The 22,971-nt window shown below is 40.0% G+C and overlaps 1 protein-coding gene across 4 annotated transcripts in view; it reads left to right on the top strand.

The window, feature by feature from the left end:
* Window positions 1-22,971, top strand: part of ptprub (protein tyrosine phosphatase receptor type Ub) — a 251,866-nt gene that overhangs the window by 64,056 nt on the left and 164,839 nt on the right. For all 4 annotated transcript variants that reach the window (XM_054781885.1, XM_054781887.1, XM_054781886.1 and 1 more), the window contains exon 2: window positions 15,818-15,949. In XM_054781885.1, coding sequence (XP_054637860.1) covers window positions 15,818-15,949 — 132 coding nt within the window. The remainder of the gene's footprint in view (window positions 1-15,817; window positions 15,950-22,971) is intronic.

The raw sequence follows: 22,971 nt of genomic DNA, 5'->3' as shown, positions 1-22,971 counted from the left end.
CAGTTGCTGAAAATGCTTGTGTATGCAATTTCTTTCTAACTTATTTGACGGCTGTCTGTATTTTCACACAGTGAAACGATCTCCTTATAAACTGAAGCTAACCTAAGCTTCCATTAAAACATTGCAGTTGTAAAATACAATACAATGTTGGAGTTTATTCAAATTCACACTGAAGCAATGCAATAAAATAATAATAGAGAAAAAGAGAAGCAGTGAAAGATAAGATATGAAAACAGCTCTGAAAATTGCAAATTTCTGTATTTTGATTTATTATTATTATTATTATTATTATTATTATTATTATTATTATTATTATTATTATTATTATTATTAATCTGTGCTTAGCCATAATATTAAAGATCTAGATGCCGAAGTTTAGATTTCTCCTTTCTTCTTCTTTTTGAAATTGCTTAGTACCTTTATGCATGTTGATTTGAGATGAAAGAGTTGGCAAGCATTTAGGAACTAAAACATTTTCAGGCTCTGCGAGCCTGAAAATGGGGGTGCGGTTAATACACGGGTGCGGTTTATACACGGTGCTTTCCAATCAGATGGGGCTTTGAACTTGAAGAACTTGCAACCTATTTCTTTATAGATTTTAGGATCCTTGAAAAATCAATTGGTCGTATGTCTGAGAGAATATGGAGGTGTATACTGAACCAAAAGCTGTTTTCAGTATAGTGGAACATGTAGGTAGATACATTTAAAAAGATTTAAAAAATAATTTAAAAAGAAGCCCAGTGAAACTAATGCCTGGATTTAGGCTGAAGCCAGTTGAGTGCCTCATACATGATGCAATGGTGAGTTCTGAACAGACATCTCAAAACAAATCTGCATAAAGAGTTGTGTAAAATATTGAGAGGTTTGAGGACAGAGTCAGTGGTGTTTTGGTAAACAACATCAGCATAATTATACAAAGTAAGCTCAGGGTCAATCCAAAGACGAAGGTATTTAAACACATTGACCCTCTCTAGTGGAGTTCCATTATTGAAATTAATAAGCAACTCAGGTGAGTGAAATAAACATATTTTGTCCCAAACACCATAGAACATGTTTTTATTTTATATCAACAACAAGCCTGTTGTTTTTGAACCAGTGTTGGACAGTAGCAAAATCTTGTTGCAAGTTATACTGGATTTGTAATATATCAGAATTGTATATAATATACAGTATATAGATATAATATATTGTATATCAGTGGTCCCCAACCTTTTTTGACCCACGGACCGGCTTGTGTTCCTACAAATCTCCCGCATGTATTGTGTAAAACTAAGACAAAAGTATGACAAATATCAAATTAAAAGCACTAAATGAATGCCGACCCACCATCCACCAGTTCAAGTTCCAGCCAAGTTTTTCAGAGAGATTATTACATCGCTGTTTGACGTGTGTGGTAAAAGGCAGTGCGCTAGCATGAATTCACTTCAGACAAATGTGCACATTAGCACTCAATAAGTCACTAAAACTTACCTTTATGCATTCCCACATAGTATCAGCATTTGAGACCAAATATGAGGTGAAAGAAAAATGATAAAAATACAGTAGTAGTCTATCTGTGCAGCATGAGATAAAGTTAGCACACGCACATTGGAGATGCGTCAAGTGAAACGGATGTAATAGAGAGAATCTGGCCTCTTTTAAAAATAAAACATAAAAAAAAATGAAATAATGGAAATTATTTTTTCTTTCTGTGCGGCCCGCTACCAAATGACCCACGGCCACGGCCATGATGATGACCCGCCACAATTAGATTGCAGTCCTGTGGGAAACACTGTAATCCTATAGACTTCATGGTCACCGGACCTATTGAGAGGTTTGGAGGGACAACAGATTGTATAGACGTGTAGGATCCCGGAACCAAAAACTGTGTAATGAAAGCTATTTTATATGTTTGTCACTCTGGACAGCCTAGACAGTCTGATAGAACATTCAACCAAGGGAATCCAATATTTGCAGCACAGACGTGTTTGCAGGTGGTAATGAGTCAGCATGGTTTCGCTTTCTTCATTAAAAAAAACAACACACACTCAAACAACCCTGGGACCTGGAAGACCTATTTACAGTTAAGGTTTGTTTTGCTCTGCATAATCACCTCTTAATTGCTTTTGAATTATGCATCAATGTAGAGAATTTAATAATAATATGACTCCTAATACTGAGATGCATCATAAATCATAATAAGGCCAGCATGCATTAGCGTCACAATTAAGCACATTAGTGACATTGCAACTAAAGAATATGTTACTGTATAATTGATCAGATTGTGTTACCCATCCATCCATCCATTTTCTCCTCATTAGGGTCGCGGGGGCATGCTGGAGCCTATCCCAGCTGACTTCGGGCAACAGGCACCCTGGACAAAAATATGTTATATGACATTGACGTGTCTCAACAGCACCACTGTCTTTTGGAAAGGCCACTGTTACAGTCATCCCTCGTTTATTGTGGTTAATATGTTACAGCATCAGCTTTATTGGCCAAGTATGCTTACACAAACAAGAAATTTGACTCCGGTTAAATTAGCTCTCACTGTACATAGCTAAGAAACAACAGTCATTTTTCTGGAATATCTGAGCACACTTAAATGCAGCAAATTGTACTTCTGCATTAGAGTTACAAAGTTAGTGATACAAATATCCACTTATTGATTTTCATTGCATTTTTGTTTATTTAGACCACCCATACCCACATAATGAAGACATTGTTGTGATGTTCGGAATGTCAGTGAACGCATCTCCCAGTCTTTCGCATGACAAGTGTTGTTGCAATGAATGGATTAGAGATATGTTTGTTTGGAGTAGGAGGTATATATATATATTGCAATGCTGTTGATGTGTTCAGGTAAGAGTAAAGTTATAAACGAGCGTCAGACGCTGTGTGACTCTGTGGGGAGCTACACTGTGCCGCCATTTGTCATCATAACAGGGAGCCGTGGCTTGCCATGATGCATGTGCGTTAATTACCCAAATAAATTTAACATAATTAATTAAATATATTTGTTACTGCCATTAATGCTCTATTTTTTAACAGCCCTAATAATAATATGATGACAGTGCAATTCAAGTAAGTGGGTGTGTGATTAATAGACGGGGACATTGCATTTTTAAAAAAACAGTATTTTTTATATTTTAAAAAAAGGATTTACATGCCAGTGTTTTTTGGGGGCGGGGTGTGTCAACACTGACCTGTGTTCAAGTGTTTAGCAGAGTGATGGGCTGTTGTAAGAAACAGTCTCTGTGCCTGGTTGTTTTGCGAGGATCCTCTTGCAGGTCTTGTGGTGCCGCTTCGGCTGTGCGATGGGGATGGTGATATTGATCTTCCCTGGTTCTGTCGTACCACAGGGGACTTGTGCAGTGATGTCAGCTGTGATGTCTTTTTAAGACTTCGACGAGGGTTGCTGCAGTCAACGTTGCTCTTGCTTCTTTGTTAGCACACACTGTTGCATACTGGATCCAGACCAAAGTCCACTATCAATATTGGGTCGGTAAACCCCTAACGACTAGCAGTTTTACTTTATTTTAGTTTATGTATTTTATGTTAGAATGGTTAACTTATTTGTACACTTGTATGACAGTTAAGGATATTTAAATGTTACTTGCAAATAATTTATGGCTCTATGATGTGGAAACTTTTGACCTGGAACAAATTAATTTGTTTTCCGTTATTATGTAAAAATAATGTTTTGAAGTTAGATTGAATTGGAAGGCAACGATTGGTGGTCAACTTTGGAGGTTCTGCTATAGTTTCCACTAACTACATTCAGTGTGAATGCAGTAAAACTGAAGTAGGTGTGGTTTTATTTAGTATGTCAAGCGCCTCTTGTACATGACTCTGCAGACACACACTGGATAATGTACTTCTGCTTTGAAAATGAGATTTGCAAATTAGTTCCTTTGTAAAGTCGTTCCACATTTTTCTGTTTCTCAAATCTAAGTGAGCGCTGATAAAAGTAGTCTTTTGAACTGAAACAGATGTTGAAACCTGATCCACCACACATGCTAATTAAATCGATTTGTGCAACCGGCCTTTATATATTCTTCCTGTCACCTCTATTACATTTTCTGTGGGTGGGAAGAGGAGCACAAAAAGTACCTCCTTCTCAAACTGGCAGTGAATGTTAAACAGAAACCTCAGTCTACTCCTCCCTGAGAAAATACAACTACTGAAAATAAACCAAGCTTTGGAAAAAAGGAAAAAAAAACATAATAATTAAAAACTTCAGTATGTGTTAACTGGGATTTCTCACTCACCAGACCAAAAGCCCACAGGAACAGGAGTATGGAATAATTGATGTTTTCTTTGTCAGTGAGGGAGAAACAACAAGCTCAAATTGTTTGAGTCCTTGTTTCTATTGAAAGTTCAGAATAGCACAGAAGGAAGGTTCATACTGGAAGAATAATGAAGTCTGTTTGACTCATATTTTAGTGACATCTGAAGTGCTTTCATCATCAAATCACCATCGTGAACTTGTTTTTTCAAGTAAATTAGTGTCAAGATGAACTGCTGTTAGTTACTTCAGCACGAATCAAGGTGTGTGAAAATAGTGTATATCTTTTTATAAAGACTAACCAATTGTTTTCACTCCTCAACTAACCTCAGTTGCAACCGTTGTCCTCGAGGGGCATTTTTGCAACCATTTTAGTTAATTCATTTCTTCTGCTTATCTTGTTCAGGGTCACGGATGAGCTGGAGCCTATCCTAGCTGACTTTGGGCGAGAGGCGGGGTACTACTTGGACTGGTTGCCAGTCAATCACAGGGCACACAGAAACAAACCATTCACACCTACTGTATGTTCAATTTAGCGTGCCATGTTAACCTAATATGATTGCTTTTGGACTGTGGAAGTAAATTCCATCCATCATCTATCCATCCGTCCGTCCGTCCGTCCGTCCGTCCATCCATCCATCCATCCATCCATCCATCCATCCCTCGTCCGCTTATCTGGGAAGGAAGGCAATTGAAGGACATTGTGTAAGAAAATCAATATCAGAACAGAAATGAAATTTTAAAAATCTTAGATTCAACATACAAACAGTCTAGCCCCGCTTTTCATTTATGTTACATTTCGGGACCACCAGAGAATGGCAAAAAAGTAATTGATACACCTTTAAAAAATTTATATTTTTTCTATTTTATTTTTTAGCTCGTGCTGGCGTGACATTTTTTTTAAATTGTATTTTGTGTGAACAGTTACAATAAAAGTGACTATTGTAATTATTAGATTAGAAAAAAAAAACATTACCAGAGAAGCGTAAACACATAGATATGGCTGAGATATGTTTTTGGTTGAAAAAAAAACGGTCTATTGTCGGGGCGTTAGAGTGTATACCGTGCAGTCATCCCTCGCCACTTCACATTTCGAACATTGTGTCCTCACTCTATTGCGGTTTTTCAAAAATGAATTAATAAATGATTGCTATTTTGTGGTTGACTATCGCCTATTATTAGTCAACAAATATGCATTTTTAGCAAATTTGATTTATTTTTAACCTAAATTAAGCATTTTCAAGCATACAAATGACTAAATGAACTAAAATACAAGTACAGTTTAAGGGATTAAAGGATGTTGATGAAGTGTAGTCTACACTGGTTACCGTGTGTCATTAGTAACACACACCAGACTTGATTGCTGTCAATAGCAATTATTGCACGTTTGAATTATCTCACAATAGGCACAATAATAATAATCATCATCATGATCATAATAGCACAAGGGACTGTTGTCCCCATACTCCAGCTAAAACTCAACTCTGAATCCCCGAAGTCACTTCCTGTCCACACGTCCGGAAGACATTTATTGAAACATACATGACCACGAGTCTTATTTATGTCTTAAATTGCTCATTTCCTCTGATTATATCTACTATATTGGGTAATATGCGTGTAAAGGTGACTATGGGGTGTTATTGTATTGTTATTGTTATTGTCTTGAAGGCTCTAATAATATTAAAAAACGTAGGTTTTTCATGCTCCAACTACAAAAATGCTGGATTTATAAATAAGGATTCCGACCACAGAAATTCATTTATCGTCATTACTGGAACCAATTAACCACGATAATCGAGGGATAACTGTTAACAGCCACCCATTTTTCATGCCGCTTATCCTCATTAGGGTTGCGGGGGTATGCTGGGGACTATCCCAGGTGACTTTGGGCGAGAGGCGGTTGCCAGCCAATCGCAAACACATATAGACAAACAATTATTTGCGCTCACATTCATACCTATGGACAAGTTAGAGTCGCCAATTAACATAACATGCATGTTTTTGGAGTGTGTTGAGGAAACCGGAGTACCCACAGAAAACCCACGCGTGCTTGGGGAGAACAAGCAAACTCCGCACTGAGATGCCGAACCCAGGTCTTTCCGATCGCCTGACTGTGTTGCCAACATGCTAACCACTCAGACCCCGTGCGGCCTTACTGTTTACCTTATACGGCTAAATCCTAGAAGCTGCACTGTTCTTCTCCAGAAGCCTTGTTAGACCTTGTTTCATTAAAATCCGCCCTGAACTTCCAACTCTTCCCCCATCGCATTCCAATCTATTTCCTGGCCCCTTCTGTTTTCCCAGGCCCATCTAACCAGCAGGGTTGAGTTATTAATGCCCGGGGGTGCGATGGCGAGGCGCAGAGAGATGATTTCATTGCGTATTCAGGTATGGCGATGGATGGCTTTCTCAGGCAGCCAGGGGAGTGCTGGGAGGAGAGCCTCAGTAGAGAATAAATATACCTGTCACCAGGTGATGTATCTGGCCACACTCGCTGCAATGCAGATCAGCCACTCTCCTCCCCCGAACTGCCTCCACCATTACTCACCCTATTCCACCCGGATTCAGCTGCTTCCGATTTGAGATTTAGGTGCACTATGTGGTGTGGAGATTTGGGTTATTTCCCAGCATGGTTTGGTTGCCATTTGTTGATGACCCAAGTAAAACACTGCATTACCTTTAGGATGTTCGTAAATGTTCTGACTCTCTGATTTGACGAAGGTTGTAACTTTCTAGACAGACCAGGATTTGGGCGAGAGGTGAGATAAACCAATTTAGACAATTTAGAGTGTCTTTGCAACAGTCTGGAGATCGGGAAGACCTGGGTTCGATTCTCCCTTGGGCATTTCTGTGTGGAGTTTGCATGTTCTCCCCGTGTGTGCGTGGGTTTTCTCCGGGTACTCCGATTTCCTCCCACATTCCAAAAACATGCATGTTAGGTTAATTGGAGACTCTAAATTGTCCATAGGTATGAGTGTGAGTGTGAATGGTTGTTTGTCTATATGTGCCCTGCGATTGGCTGACGACCAGTCCAGGGTGTACCCCGTCTGTCGCCCGAAGTCAGCTGGGATAGGCTCCATCATGCCCCCGCGACCCTAAAGAGGAGAAGCGGTATAGAAAATGGATGGATGGATGGAGGGTGTCTTTGCCAAAATTCTTGTTTTTGGGCTATGGAAAGAAACTGGAGTACCTGGACAACACCCACACATGCACAGGGAGAACTTTCATTCTCCACACAGACAGGTCTAATCTGAGATTTGAACCCCCAGGTTGTGAAGCTAACCACAGAACCACACATCCCTAAGGTGCTGTTGAACAGCTTTGCTGGACCTATTCTAGACATATTAAATGAATGGAATGGACATGCTGAAATTTGCTTTCAAAAGTGCAGTATTGATTAACAGACAACAGTCTTGGGTGTTTGAGGTTTTTCATATTTTTGTTTGTTCATATTTTTAATTATATATGGTTTAATATTGGTCTAATCACTTATATGTGGTCCAAAGTACACGTTCGGGAATTGTAAGCTGCCCACCCACAAAAAAAAAATAATTTTTGCATCACATAGTGCAGAAAGCATCTGTTGAAGAGTCAGAAGGACACCTTAAGGATGACAACTTAATGTCCTGGAACATCTGAAATAACATCAATTCACTGATAACTGCCCCTGTGTCTGAGTATAGCATGAAGGACTCAGCACATTGAATTGTTCCTTCAGTAAATTGTAAACTCCCTGAAGAGCACCATCAAATTTGTCCTATACCCTCTTAACTTTTTCCATTCTTTTTAAATGCACACGTTTTGGATGGCAGTGTTTGGAGTTTGGAATTTTATGATGGATTAGGAACGTGGCCGATCCGATTCAGCATCGGTACAGGGTGCCAATACCAGTGTAATTGACATATCGGAAATGCCCGATACAACCTGTGGAGGCTTCCGATCCATGAGCCATGTCTGTGCTTTAGTGTTCCGCTTGCTGTTGTCAGCAAACGTAGCTAGAAGAATATCAGCGAACGTAGCCAAAACGGTATCTGCGAATGTATCCGTCTCCAAACATGCACTGCAGCAGTCCTCTTCACTCGAGCTGTATGCACACCACTCCGCCTGACGCATTCATGGCCACACAAAACAGCCAGACATCACCAACTCTTAACACCACACGAAACTTCCACTTCCAAACTTCTACTTTTTTCCATCATGGATGTACGGGCATTGTGGTGCATGCCTCTCAGCAAGCTGTTGTCAAGTTGCCTTCTGTTTCCCATCAATAGAAACTGCTAATATAGTACAAGAGATGCTGCGATTTGGTTACTTTTTACTTTGTGCGTTGATTTTTATGATAAAGTGATAAAGTTGTGGTTGTCATCCATCTATCAATTTTCTATAATGGTCATTGTATTCACAACTGTGGGGAGCTGGAGCCGGTCCAAGCTGACTACACCTTTGACTGGTCACCAATAGACCTTTTCACACAAGCTGGGATTTATCTACCTTTCATTCCGGGTCGTGGGGGCGAAGTTGGCCCACCAATCTTCCAGCTTCTGAGGCAGAATCAGAGCTATAACAGAGGCTGCATGTATTAAAGGGAATGCCATAATGTGGCTATTCTACAAAGTCTACGTGTGAAAGAGGCTTGTGAGATGCAGGATGATTGTGAATGGGACAGTGACCAGGAATTGAGATTGTGCCAATAACATTACATCAAGTTATGTGTGCTACTACATTACCAATGGCCCTGGAATAGTATATAAATTCCAGTATGCAACTTTTCTGAAACAAAAAGAAAGAAAAATGTTGTTTTGGTTGATTGTTCTCATGTAAACTGGCCTTAAAATGCAAAGAGATAAGCAGAGACAAAATTCACCTTATGTGTAGCTGGTGGTAATTAAATAGCAAGGTAGGGGGTATGGTGTGGTATGATTTATTGGTTTCAAACATGCTAAACAAGTCACATAAACCAACATTGCATGATTACATTTGCACAATTCAACATGTCCAAAAAGGATTAAGAAGAAGCAATATTTAGTCATATCATTGATCCATATCTATTACTGATCATTCATTCACAGCATATCTTGCACATGTTGACACTTACAATATTTCATTGGCTTACATTTGCCTTACATTTGTTTGTTCTCTTCAAGTGCGTGTCACTCTTTTCGGATGAAAGAGAAAAAATAAAGAACGTGTTACAATGAGGGATGCACCAATTACAATTTTCTGGCCGATCACCAATCTTTAAAAAGTCTCACCTGCCGATTCCAATTTTGTCCGATGCCGATTTTTTTATAATAATAATTATAATAATAACTGACGGCATACACCTTCAGTGTTTCAATCTTATTTTGTTAAAAAAGATTGAACAATACACTTGAAACAAAACACACTTCTCGTTTTAACTGCATGATGTAGTTCTCTCAAATATACTGTAAATGAAAAGTTTAGACAATTGCTGTCCAAACTAAAATTACATTCTATTACTTCCTTTAGGGACCGCACAGTGGTCTAGTGGTTAGCATGTTGGCCACACAGTAACAGTCTGGAGATCGGGAAGACCTGGGTTCGATTTTCCCTTGGGCATTTCTGTGTGGAGTTTGCATGTTCTCCCCGTTCGTGCGTCGGTTTCCTCCCACATTCCAAAAACATGCATGTTAGGTTAATTGGCGACTCTAAAATTGTCCATAGGTATGAATGTGAGTGTGAATGATTGTCTATTTGTGCCCTGTGATTGGCTGGCGACCAGTCCAGGGTCTACCCCGCCTGTCACCCGAAGTCAGCTGGGATAGGCTCCAGCATGTCCAGCGGCATAGAAAATAATGGATAGACTTCCTTTAGTCTTTTATGTTTCACCTTTTAAAAACAAACAATACTTTTCTGTACTACAATACTTACTTTGTTACCACAAGTAAATAGAATGTGGTGTGCAGTGCTTGTATTTTGAAGGACGGAAGGTTTTTATGTGCATTCTTGACTGTTGCTAAAGAGGTGAGCTTTGTACATGAATAACTGTGCCTCGTACAGCCTTGGGCATAGTCCTCTATTTACACGAAACTTCCACGATATCACCGGACATCCTGAAACCCTCAGTTACAGTAGCTTTGCTCTTTTAACTGCTCATAAACACTAACAGCATGCCACTGGACAGTGGCTGAGTTTCAGACCTTTGCGGAGGCAAATAAGATCAGTGAATAAGATCGGTTTCATGTGTAAGGATGACACTTATCATCCTGTGTTACCAGTCCTGTGAGAGCATGCATCATCAGTTCTGCACTTGACACGAGAAATCTGAAAATGTAATATTATTTGGTATCAAATCACAAAAGGTAATGTTTCAGTAAATTTACCTGCATCTGAATGTGTGCTGTCTTACTCAACTGTGAAACAATTACATTTATATGCAAACCCAAACAGTTAAACACCTACAGCAGTCCCCTTCTTCCCTCTTGAGCTATCAGTCTGATTCAGTTCTACTGAGCAGCTTCAGCATGTTCCCCGCCGATACTGCGTCCTTGAGACTAGTGCACCCTGATTTATTGAAACAATAAATCTGTTCCTCATTTTTTTCCCATAAAAAGAAACTTTATTATGCCGCTTGTTCTTCCTGCAAGGCCTGCCTAGTAGATTTGATACTTTACTTGTGAGTGTCGTAAACCTTCTGTTGGTCTGCACTTGATATTTATCTGCTCGACTAATCCCTACAATTCTCATGTCCGCCAGCAATGAAATAGCTTTTAAATCAATATGGGGATCAACCGTAAATTGTGTAAAATATACATTATTTGGACATAAGCTATGCTGCAGAATTTTTGTTGTGTCAGTTTTTGTGCTGTGTGATGCACAAAATGATGCAGCAATCATTCAGGTATAAACAACCACTCATACCACACACAGGCATGGCTGAGGACCGACTGTGTTTGTCATGATAGATGGGATTAAGGGGATGACATTCCCCGCCAGCTCTGGCCTTGGATCCTGGCTTCTTTTCTCCAGATGATGAGACTTTTTGCAGGGAGGAGTCCGCAGGCTTCATTTACTGAAGCAGCGGGGAATAATATAGTGCCAACATTTGGATGTGTCAGGTCCCATATCACTGGCTGTTCTATTAGAAATAGACCTCATTGCGGGACAATTAACCTCATGCCCCCACCAGCAGATCTATGCAGTAACACCCCAGCATGGGCCAATAAATCAAACCCAGAGGGAGAAACCTACACTCTCTCCCCTGGTTACTGTTACCCAATGGATCAGGCTTACATGGTGCTACATTTGTCTTTGAGTTCATATTCTACCAGTGAAGATGCAAAAGTTAAGGTCAGAACATACTGTAATGATTACCGATTACCCTTTTAGACAAGACGCAAGAATGTGTGTGTGCGTGTGTGTGTGTGTGTGTGTGTGAGAGAGAGAGAGAGAGAGAGAGAACGAGAGAGTGTGTGGGATGATCATGGACTTGACCCTTTCACTGGACACCCACACGTTGTGGAAGATGGTCTATGTGGAATTGGCCCTTGTTATTACTGCAATGTGTATTTAATATTTCATGAACCTTTTTTATAAAACAAACTTTGCAGGTAGAACATTATTGTAATGTTAAAGAGTGTTAAAACGTTCAGCAGCATCTTAAGTTGATAATGTGATTATTATTAGTAATTAGTAATTAGTATTAATAGTAAAATATGTGATTATTAATGTACAGTCATGCGAGTAACTCGATTAAATTATTTGAAGCATTCATGCCTTTGATTGCCTGCATGGGTTCCTAATCTTTTCTTCTTTTTATTGTCCATAATATGGCCCAACATAATTGGCAGATCAACAGCTTTACAAATTGAATCAATTATAACACACCTACAATATGGATCTACATTTAAATATATATTTTGACAACATGTCTTACTGACTTAGATCTCTTTTACTCCGCTATAAGGTCCACTATGAGGTTTCTGGACTGAAAACAAATTTGAACATAATCCGTTTTGTGATGTTGGTTGACTTCCCATCCATCCATTTTCTATAGCGCTCCTCATTAGGTTCGCATGGTCGCCAGCCAATTGCAGGGCACATATAGACAAACAATCATTCACACTCACATTCATACCTATGGACAATTTAGAGTTGCCAATTAACCTAACATGCATGTTTTTGGATGTGGGAGGAAACCCACATCCAAAAACTGGAGTACCTGGAGAAAACCCACGCACACATGGGGAGAACATGCAAACTCCAAATGCCCAAGGAAGAATCAAACCCAGGTCTTCCCGATCTCCAGACTGTTACTCTGTTGGCCAACTTGCTAACCACTAGACCACCGTGCTAACCACTAGACCACCGTGTGGCCCTGGTTGACTTCCCAGTTGCTCTAATTGCATGATGTTTATTCCATAGCAAATTACGTAAATTTTATTAATTTGTTACAGGGTCAAACTGTCGCCATCATAAAACTTTTTTTTACCTGTACTGGCAATGTTTTAAGTAACATTTTAATATTACTAACTATCATACAATTATAACAAGAAGTTAACCAATGCATAATACAACCAAAATACAGTAAACCTTTTGAGACGCATGACAATGTGATAAAGACCGAACAGGAATTGGTCTGCGAGGCATTATTGTTACTTAGTGGTGTTTTATAGGTATTGCTGGAATACGCATATGTGTCTGTTAAAAAAGCCAAAGAAAAAACAAAACACGCTTAATTAAGACATTGGAGGTTCCACTGTAAATAGAGTCACATGTGCCTAAAGTAGGGCGATCCGATAGTATCGGCCGATATTGTCATAAAAATGAGCTACCGGTTTTTCAAGCGATAATGATATGGCTTACGAGTGATGACGTGCTCCACACAACAAGATCAATATGTATGTGGTATGGAATTTTTTCCAAGTTTCGCCTTCGGATTGTAAATATGCAATTTGCAATGAGTCTTGTCCACATAAGCACCATGCCCCTCCAAAGCTTCGTGGCAAATGTTTTGGCACTTCTCACATAAGCTTGCTGCCAAACTAACAAAGTGAAACCCAACATCCTTGATGACTTCAAAGATGAAAAAAATATATCTCTGCATTTATACTTTTTTTTTAAAAAATTTATACTTTGCATTTATACTTTGGCCACCAACAGACACTGATGATTTGACTTTAGGCACTTTCAAAAGATATGTTTTGTATTTCCTGTATTTTTACATAAAATCTATCCAATTACCACATAATAACTGGAAGCGGTGGCGATATTTTACATCGTTTTTTAAAATGAGACTTCTCATGAGTGAAGCGCCTTTCTCTGCAGACTGTCATTTATTTAATGGCAGAGTCAAGCAAAAGAATGAGCACTAATAAAGCCCGGTCACCTTCAAGACCTGCTTGTGGTTATTCCTGTCATTAGCATGTGGCTTCTCGTGCTGTCCAGCTCCCATTATTACTGAGGCCCACTTTGCCCTTACGACCGGGCTGTTCCTACTGCCCACTGTCACACTGTAATTCTCCCACTGATGGACTAATGTGAAATATGGCAACAGATGCAGAGTGCAACGACTGAAGCGTGATGATTTGGGACCTAGGGCCATCAAAGCCGTAGCTATTAAATAGAATTTGATTTTTTTTGCTTTTTGGCACATGGAATAGCAGGTTGTGAGGTGTAATAATGATCACTACACACCCTAGGGGAGCCTTATTTCACCAAATATTGTTGCTGTTTGTACATGGCTTTGTTAATGTGCTTTGGGATTTCAGTCTCTGGTATGTAGTTTGTGCATGTTCTTTTGTAATGGTTATTCTCTTTTAGATGCAAGAGCCATAATTACTGGTTTGTGAGTTTTTTGTGTGAGTGCAAACATTTTACTCATTGCTTGATTTGTTGCCATTTGCAAGGTCATGTGGGCATGCTGACTGAGCAATCAACACATTGTATGTTGTGTGATTTGAACACACAAATCCCCTAATGCAGTGGTTCTCAATTACTTTCTGTCTTGCAGAAATGTTTTTTGCGCCCCCTGATTTAAAATACTACGGATAAACTGATAATATGTATTTATTTATCTGTACTGCACAGACTGAACTCGAAACCAAAACCAGTGAAATGCAACAAGATGGAGAGCAGTGAAGCATGCTGAGTACGACAAATTCCTACATGATGGCAGGTCTGCACTAATATTGAAAGTCCTCCCTACCGCTAATGCCCCCCGCGATCCTGTCCATTCGGTCACTACCCAAAGCTCATGACCATAGGTGAGGGCAGGAACGTAGACCGACCGGCAAATTGAGAGCTTTGCCTTTCGGCTCAGCTCCCTCTCCACCACAACGGACCGATGTAGAGTCCACATCACTGCAGACGCCACACCAATTCGCCTGTCGATCTTGCCTTCCATCCTTCCCTCACTCATGAACAAGACCCCGAGGTACCTAAACTCCTCCACTTGGGGCAGGATCTCATCCCTGACCCCGAAATGGCACTCCACCCTTTTCCGGGCGAGAACCATGGACTCCGACTTGGAGGTGCAAACAAACAAACAGATAAACGCCAGCAAAAACATGACAAACAAAAAAAAATAAATAAATAAAACAAGGAAGCACAAAAGACAAATGCAGAGTTGAACTGGCTGAAATGAGCTGTAGTGGACATTTACATCACATGTTTAAAAATAACTTTTCCATTTCTCTCTTTCCTTGGGTATATCCTTCGCTGTAGTCTGGTACCATCTTAAAAATACCTTTCGGCTCTCATTGTTGAAAGGTACTCAACTGTAGAGGGATATAAATAATTTTAAAAGCATTAGATGTACCGTAGGACACTGAAGACTCATCAATAATTGGACAAAATGTGACATTACAGGAACGTTGCCAAGTCCAGAATGTCCCTCCAAAATTCATGAGGGATCAAGGAGAAAGGTACACTGCAGGACACCAAGGAGATTAAGGGTACATGTAAGGAACTGTCTGAATTTCTTGCAGGAACTGCTCAATCCCTGCATGTGATCTCACATCCTTTCAAACCCTGTGATGCAGCACATGCAGAGACAATCATAAAAATCACACAATTTTTTTCTCCAGATGCATTCATCTTTTCAAATGTAACACCATCTCAACGTTGAATATCATTTCTGAGAATGTTCATTGGATCATCATTGCTTTGGCAAATCCTGAACACATGAGATTTTAGTAAACTGAGTTGCTGTGCAAAACAGTGCTACAGTAAAGGTTCTATATGGAATGGATGCCAGCCAGTGTGGCTGCACAAGTGTACGTTGGTAAAACCTCACTCCCTCGACCTTAAGAGCTGCGCTGAACATTAGGTTGACAGTCTGGGCTCCCGTCTCCCATTGTGAAAGTCCTGTGTTCAAGCCTTGGCGAGGGCAGCGTGAAGCAAGCGGGTTACATATTGGTCCTCAGTACACATTGATTGCTGCTAATGTCTATGGATAAAGACTCGTTCACTGTACTAGTTTGACAAAAGCTGACAATGATACAATTACTGTAAAATAAGTCATAAGAAGACATTACCCTCTTTTGAATTTGTCTGACTGTTGCTGTTTTCTTCCTTCTTTCCACTCAGCTGCAGGCTGCACATTTGAAGAGGATTCAGATCCTAGTCTGTGTGACTTCACACAGGGTGAAGAAGATGACTTTGACTGGCAGTTGTTTCGGATGCACAATTCCCCGTCCGCCAGCTCGGACCTCCTGCGTGGTGAGTCATCCTCATTCACCCTTATGCTTATTTTATATGCTTGTATGAGCCTACTTACTAAAGACTCCTAAAGTGAAACAAATCATTTCTGAAATGCTTTTGGAGAATACTCAGATTTTAGGAAATCATTGAAATAGAAAACTTTTGTTCCAGAGTGCAACTGTCACCGTTATAAACATTTAGCATTAACAACTCATACAAGTGTTTGAAAAAAGTAGTGTCTTATAGTCCGGAAATTACGGTAACTTACATGACGTAGATGTAATGCAAAAGTTTAAGTTTTAATTATCATGTACTGTATTTTCTAGACAATAAGTCTCTCTGGAATATAAGTCGCATCATTCTCTTCAGTCAAAAAATGTGTCTGGGGGAAAAAAACCCCACATTTATTAAGAAATATATTTCACTAAATTCAAGATCAAGAAGTGACATTTAATCTGGAAAGGCAAGTTGTTCAACTACACAATAACACACAGAACAACAGGCTGAACAGGTGTCCTGTATGTTAACGTAACACATTAACAGTTATTCATTTACACAATATTTGTCAAACTCAGGCCCGAGGGCCAAATCCGGCGAGCAGAACTGTTTGGACAATAGCATTGAGTTGGCCGGCCTCGTGGACCTTATCAAACAAAGTGACAGTGATCTGCATAATTAAACAATTCCTCTGATATAAACTACTCATCTGGCATTATAATTTTAAAAGTGGAAACAATATTGTTAAAAGCACGAAATTCACAATCGTTCCGAATAGGGTTTGCCAGATTCAGACCAAAATCCTAAATAATTTAACTGTACACAGCTAAAAACGACAGCACTTTAACTATTACAAGTGTTGAACATTTCAGATGAAATAATAAGAAAAATACAAAGTTGGAGGGTGGGGTGGGGGGTAATGTCCAGTTCGGCCCACAACCTTAAGCTTTGAGTTTTGGCCCCCTGTGCGATTGAGTTTGGCGCCCCAGAGCTACACAATAGCATGCAGAACATACCTGGGATGGTGAATAGTTTGAAATAACATAGGAAGACAGCAGGTCCAACAAGCACATTACCACTAAGCAAGTTCACCAAGCTCCCGATCTCATGCCAAATCACTGAATGGCAGGACCAGCATATACTGTAATTGTCAGAAGTCGAGAGCGCCCTTTGCGGCTGACGATGGTAATGTTCACTCCTTGGTTCATGTCAGTCAGTATGAATTCCATCCATCCAGCCATCTATTTTCTATGCTGCTTATCCTAATTAGGGTTGCGGGGGTATGCTGGAGCCTATCCCAGCTGACTTTGGGCGAGAGGCGGGGTACACCCTGGACTGGTCGCCAGCCAATCGCGGAGCACATATAGACAAACAACCATTCACACTCACATTCATACCTATGGACAATTTAGAGTCTCCAATTAACCTAACATGCATGTTTTTGGAATGTGGGACGGGGAGAACATGCAAACCCCACTCAGAGATGCCCAAGCGGAGAGTCTAACCCAGGTCATCCTGATCTCCTGGCTGTGTGGTCAACATGCTAACTACCCAGCCGCTGTGCGGCCGTCAGTATGAATTAACATTCATAAACATGTTCAATTATATAGACATACAGTATATTGATAGTATATAAGCCACATCTGACTATAAGTTGCAGGACCCGCAAAACTATGGGAAAAACTGTGACGGAAAGTATAGTAAGTGAAAAAGCAAGTGGTTACCACTGTAGACCAAAACTGTCTCCCATAACTTTGATAAGAAGTGACAAAACCATATATGATGCTGGATTCTTCTCTCCTCCAAGAAAACACACCTGTATAGTGAGTGCATTGTTATTCTTTTATCGCCCCTTTTTTTGCCTAAGGAAAAAAGCAAACCCCAGAATTAGTCCTTTGAAGTTTTGTACAATTTCAGAGGGACATTTTTCCAAATGCTGATTATGGCTCTTACAACCTTAGGGGCAGTCAACTTTAGAAGTTCCACTGTATGAAAAAAATTTGCTGTGATTATGTCAGCACTTGACCTACCCTTCAGCATCTGTTTGTCTTAGAGTGGAGGAAAGAAACACACTGTATTTATACGATGCAGTGAACGGATCAGTAAAGTGACTGTTTGCAAATCCAGTTTTATAGTCCAGCTTCCATTAGGTATCAGTTATAATGAAGCAGTCGCCCCACTTTGTCGGTTTCCTGCTAAGCCCAAGGATAATTTTATATTAACCAGCCTCAAGACTAATGGAAACCAACATTTTCCCGCCATCATCCTCTCTACTGGTGATTGCCAGAGGGAGATGGCATGCATAGTTTATAAGACACTCCTCCATCCTTGCGTTAACAAATTCCTACAGGGAAGTAACAAAGAGAAGCATGTTGTTTCAGCTTCTCACCAGAAGTATCAGCATTCCCAGATGTTTGTTGAAGAGATACACTTGACAATCAGTCCATCTGTCTGTGGTACAGGAAATTCAATCACATGTGTATGTATTTGTTCACTGCATGAATAAGAAGGAAGATGGTTTCAGCTGTCTTTGTCTTGCAAAAGAAAAGAAAGGGGCAGGCAGTTGATGCGGTAGATGAATTGTGGAATTGTGTGTGAGGATAAAGTCCAGTTGATCACATTTTAAGAGATACGTCCTTTTCTCGCACAGTGGTTGAGAGCTTGCTGCAGGAATGGATGTTCTATTTTCAAAAGCTTTACACTTGTGATTTTGATATATCGGACTACATATCATCCTAGCCCACGGGCATCCGTCTCCGTAGAATTAAATCTTGAGTGTGACAAATTCCAAGTTTAACCCAAAACTCTTAAACTGCACCTCATTTATGTTCTTGTCATCAGCACTGGAGTGAGAATCTGCCCGCAGCTACCAGCCAATTCACAGCAGGCGATGGGCTAATTAACGCTTCTCCCTTTGGGTTTAATTAAAACTCAGTCTCATGGCATTTACAGCGATTGAAAGCCTTCAGCGATGCGCAGGTTGAATGAGGCAGGTACTAAAATGTACACATGACAAGACAGAGGAAGGCTCAAAGCGCCAACTGGGTATTGATCAGTACTAAGCAACCAGGGGAGAATTACAGCTTGATCTGCTCATGCTCATGCTATTGTCTCAATATGTTTCTTTGTGTAGAGGAATTCACCCATTGTTCATCATTTTTACGTCTTTTAAGGTGGATCACCTTTTTGCTGAACCCGGCCTAAGAAGTTACTCTTGCGCCGCTTGTTCCTCTTTAATCCTCCCGTGTTGACTTCTAACTATGTATCACAGCGGACAGCCAAGGTGGCAAGGGATAACTAGAGTTTATGAGATAAGGCTATTTACATTCCGCCAGTATTACTTTGTGCAGCTGAGAAATTTGTGTCGAGGGAAGATTAGTAAACACAGCTAAGACAGCAGCAGCTTGTAGCTCCCAGGAGAAATTAAAAGACTACTGTTCCCATGAATAAGAAGGGAAAAAATAAGATAGAATGTGGCAAGGTCTTAATAATAGCCCATTTTTTCTTCATTATTTTGAGTTAGATCCGATCTGTTGGACTGCCAGATAAATTTCCGTTCTTCTATTGGTTTAATGAACTAGTTAGGTTGCAGGATGATGACCTTGACCTGTCAAGAAGACAGATGTTTTGTGACTTTGCAGTGCCCATTATGCATTGACAAGATTGTTTTGGTGTCTCTTCTGGGAAAGATTTTCATAGATATATGGATAGAGGGGATTGTTGGGCACTTAGAAAGCATTTCTCTTTACATCTGCCAGTGTGAGAGGAGCCATGAATGACACGACAAGGGCAAGCTGCAACAGGTTGCACAAAGAGAAGCTTTATGTGGACATAAGTGGAACATCTCTTGACAAATTTGATCAAATGCTGTTAGGACTTGGATGAAAGAAGGAAGGTCACACCTCTTCTTTGAGTCTGGCTACTTTTTTTGTGACTTTGTGTGTATCCTTGAAATGTTGGCATTAATTGAGGTAGTTTGGCACATTGGGTTAAGAGATACACATTCGTCCCTCGCCACTTTGCGCTTTGAATTTTGCAACTTCACTCTTTCAGGGTTTTTCAGTATATATCCATTAATGAATCAGCACAGTATCACCTATTACCACCAGTATGACCTATTATTATTAGCGGTGTCTTGATTTTTAAGTATTTTCGGACTAAAGTAAGCATTTCCAAACATAAAAATGACTAAATAAACATATAAAATGCAAATATAAGGCATTCAGAAGACGCGTTCAAATACATATTGTTATGTAGTATTCTACATCGGTCAGTAAGAGTCATTAATGTTACACTGATGAGACAATAGCCACTGCAGGAGGTAACCTCAACAAGGACCTCCTCCGGTGCTAACGTGTGAGTCTATATTCTATAGTCCAAACTAGGGATGTTCGATAGTATTGTCCCACCGATATTATCGGCCCTATATTGGCATAAAAATGTAATATTGGTCAATATCGGTATTGATTTTTCCCCTATGATGAAAGCCAATATGGTCCTTTAAGCGCCACAAGCAACATTGCTGTCACAATAACAGTTTTGCTTAATCGTGTTCGGGGTGGCAGGACGTGGTGGATGTTGCTAATGGTGAGCGGGTTAGCTCATAGTCATATATACTGTATATGTAGACGCCACATCGAGCGCTGAGCTGTAGGTCAATGTCGCCGCCATATTGGATGTGGCAAAAGTCGGAGCGAAGAAGATGCTTCATTCATGTGCCTCAAACCAAATCCCAGGGAATAACATTTCACAGGCAAGACTTAACAATTACCTTTGATGGTATTTGGTACATAGACTGCATGATTTGGCCATTATAACAACGTTTTGAGAGCATAATTTGCAGACGTTGTGGAAAACCTCGCACAATTCATTCATTCATATGTCCATGGCAGCCATCACCAAATGGTGGACCTCGGTCCGGATCCGGACCCAGTCATGGCTTTACGGACCCGTGACCTATTAAAGTGAATGGGAAATATAATAATATATAATCATGTTCGCAGACCGATCGCAGCGGCAGTTTGCGGAGGGAATTACTTTTAGTACTATGGTTAATGTGATAGCAAAAGCGGTGACGTCAAAATCAGCCAATTAAATTGTTTGTTTACTTGCCGGGAACCATCCATCCATCCATTTTCTATGCCGCTAAAATAGAACCATGGCTTGCTCAAAAGTAAGAAGGTGATCGAGAAAACCGAACATTTAAAAGTGAAAGGACGGACCGATATATGTTCATTCTTCCAGAATCCAATGCCAAACCGCTGTGTCTCATATGCTCTGAAACTGTAGCGTCAAGTATGAAAAATCTACGAGAGTCATAGCACATTAATTTACAGCACAGCAACATGCAACTCAGTCTTCACTAAGGGTTGTATAGATATTGGGGTGTTAATGTCTAGAGAGCTCTAATAATGTTAAAAACATTATTTAGAAGGATGTAAACAACAATACTTTAGTGTCCACATTTATCGAGAATGTCACTTAGTCGAGGGTTAAGTCGCTGAACTTTAAAAAAAAAAAAAATATTTGTGTCTCTCCACATCTTTGTTAGTTAGAAGGCTATGTCCCGGTTCGTGGAGGATGACAGACGGGGATGTCATTATGATTGTGGGCTTTGGACCGTTTCCTTAATGTAATCAAACTGTAATAATAAATTCCGACATTAGCTCCTTTACGCAGGTCCCAACCACTATTTTATGGAGTCTTTCTTGGTCCATGTGCCACCCCTCTACAAAGTTTGGTCGAAACTGCTTTAGCATTTTCAGAGTAGTCCGACTAATTATGTCTGCCGTTCTATTCAGTGTTTTGTCAAGACAATTGTTGTGGAACAAGTTAATTTAAACAATCAAATTAATGGCGGTATTAGTTTTTTCAGTACGGTATATCTCCCAAATGTATATTGGACTATTAGGCCTGTCACGACAATCAATAAACCAATTAACCAATTAAATAAAAACAAACTTGATCATTTTGTCAGCCTTGATAAATTGACATGTGCATCTGTGTTTGTTGGCGTTAGCGAGTGTACACACAGAGTGCTGCAAGTGAGTGTTGTGAGGAATAACAAAGAAGCAAACACAAATGGGCCAGTCTCCTGGGATGGGTATCAACGAATGAGAGTATTCACAGGCGCACCAGCGACAGGGCAGTTACTTTGAGGGTCATGATGCACAGACTACAGTGATTTGAAGCCATAGCCATGTGAAAATATACTGCAAACATATTGAATGAACAGAGGAAACAGTGTTGATTACCTTCTTCGTGCCTGTTGTCTATAAAACACGAACTGATGTCAATATCAGCCTCTTTGGCATCGTCATTTCCTGACATCAAAAAGTTTGTGACAAAGACAATTAAATAAATAATACAAAACGGTGGCACTTACGTTTCAGTTGCCGTGATTCCTGAAGTATAACTCCTCATTGTGCACCAAACGCATTCTGCTGCATCCAAAATATGTACTTTGACCAAACTCCGACAAAACGTTACACCTCATTAAACGTAAACAGCGTATTCCGCACACAGTGTTGCTGAAAGTCAATTAAGGAAATGTATATGCAAAAGAGCTGACGTCTGCATTGACACACAATGTCAACTTCAGGGTATATGTTATATCTCCATTTTACATTAATGAAAAAATGGTCTCAAAATAATGTTGATAATTATATCGTTTATCGGCAATAATTTGTAGGACAGTTATCGTTCAACATGTTTTAATGATTGTGCTACACCACTATAATAACTACCCCCGCCCCTGGTAGTATCTGGTAGTAGTGTTTGCTTGGTCATGGTTGAATGCTATCATCTGAACCATGGTGCACACCAAACAAGCTTTTGGAAGTGAACCAGATTGCGGTTGTGGTTAGGGTTTCCGCACCATTAACCGGATCTGTACTAACATTTTCCTGTCATGTTATTATCAGAAGTAAGAGGAGCTTTGTATAAGGACTAATATCCCTTTCCTAGTCAATGTTTAATGTCACACGGCAGTGACAATTTTCCGTCAACCAAATGACTAACAAGTGTGTCTAACGCCTCCCTTT

Source organism: Dunckerocampus dactyliophorus, chromosome 7, assembly GCF_027744805.1.
Source record: "Dunckerocampus dactyliophorus isolate RoL2022-P2 chromosome 7, RoL_Ddac_1.1, whole genome shotgun sequence".
NCBI classification, from domain to species: Eukaryota; Metazoa; Chordata; class Actinopteri; order Syngnathiformes; family Syngnathidae; genus Dunckerocampus; species Dunckerocampus dactyliophorus.
Note: the sequence above shows the minus strand (reverse complement) of the source record. Positions and strands in the feature narration are given on the sequence as shown.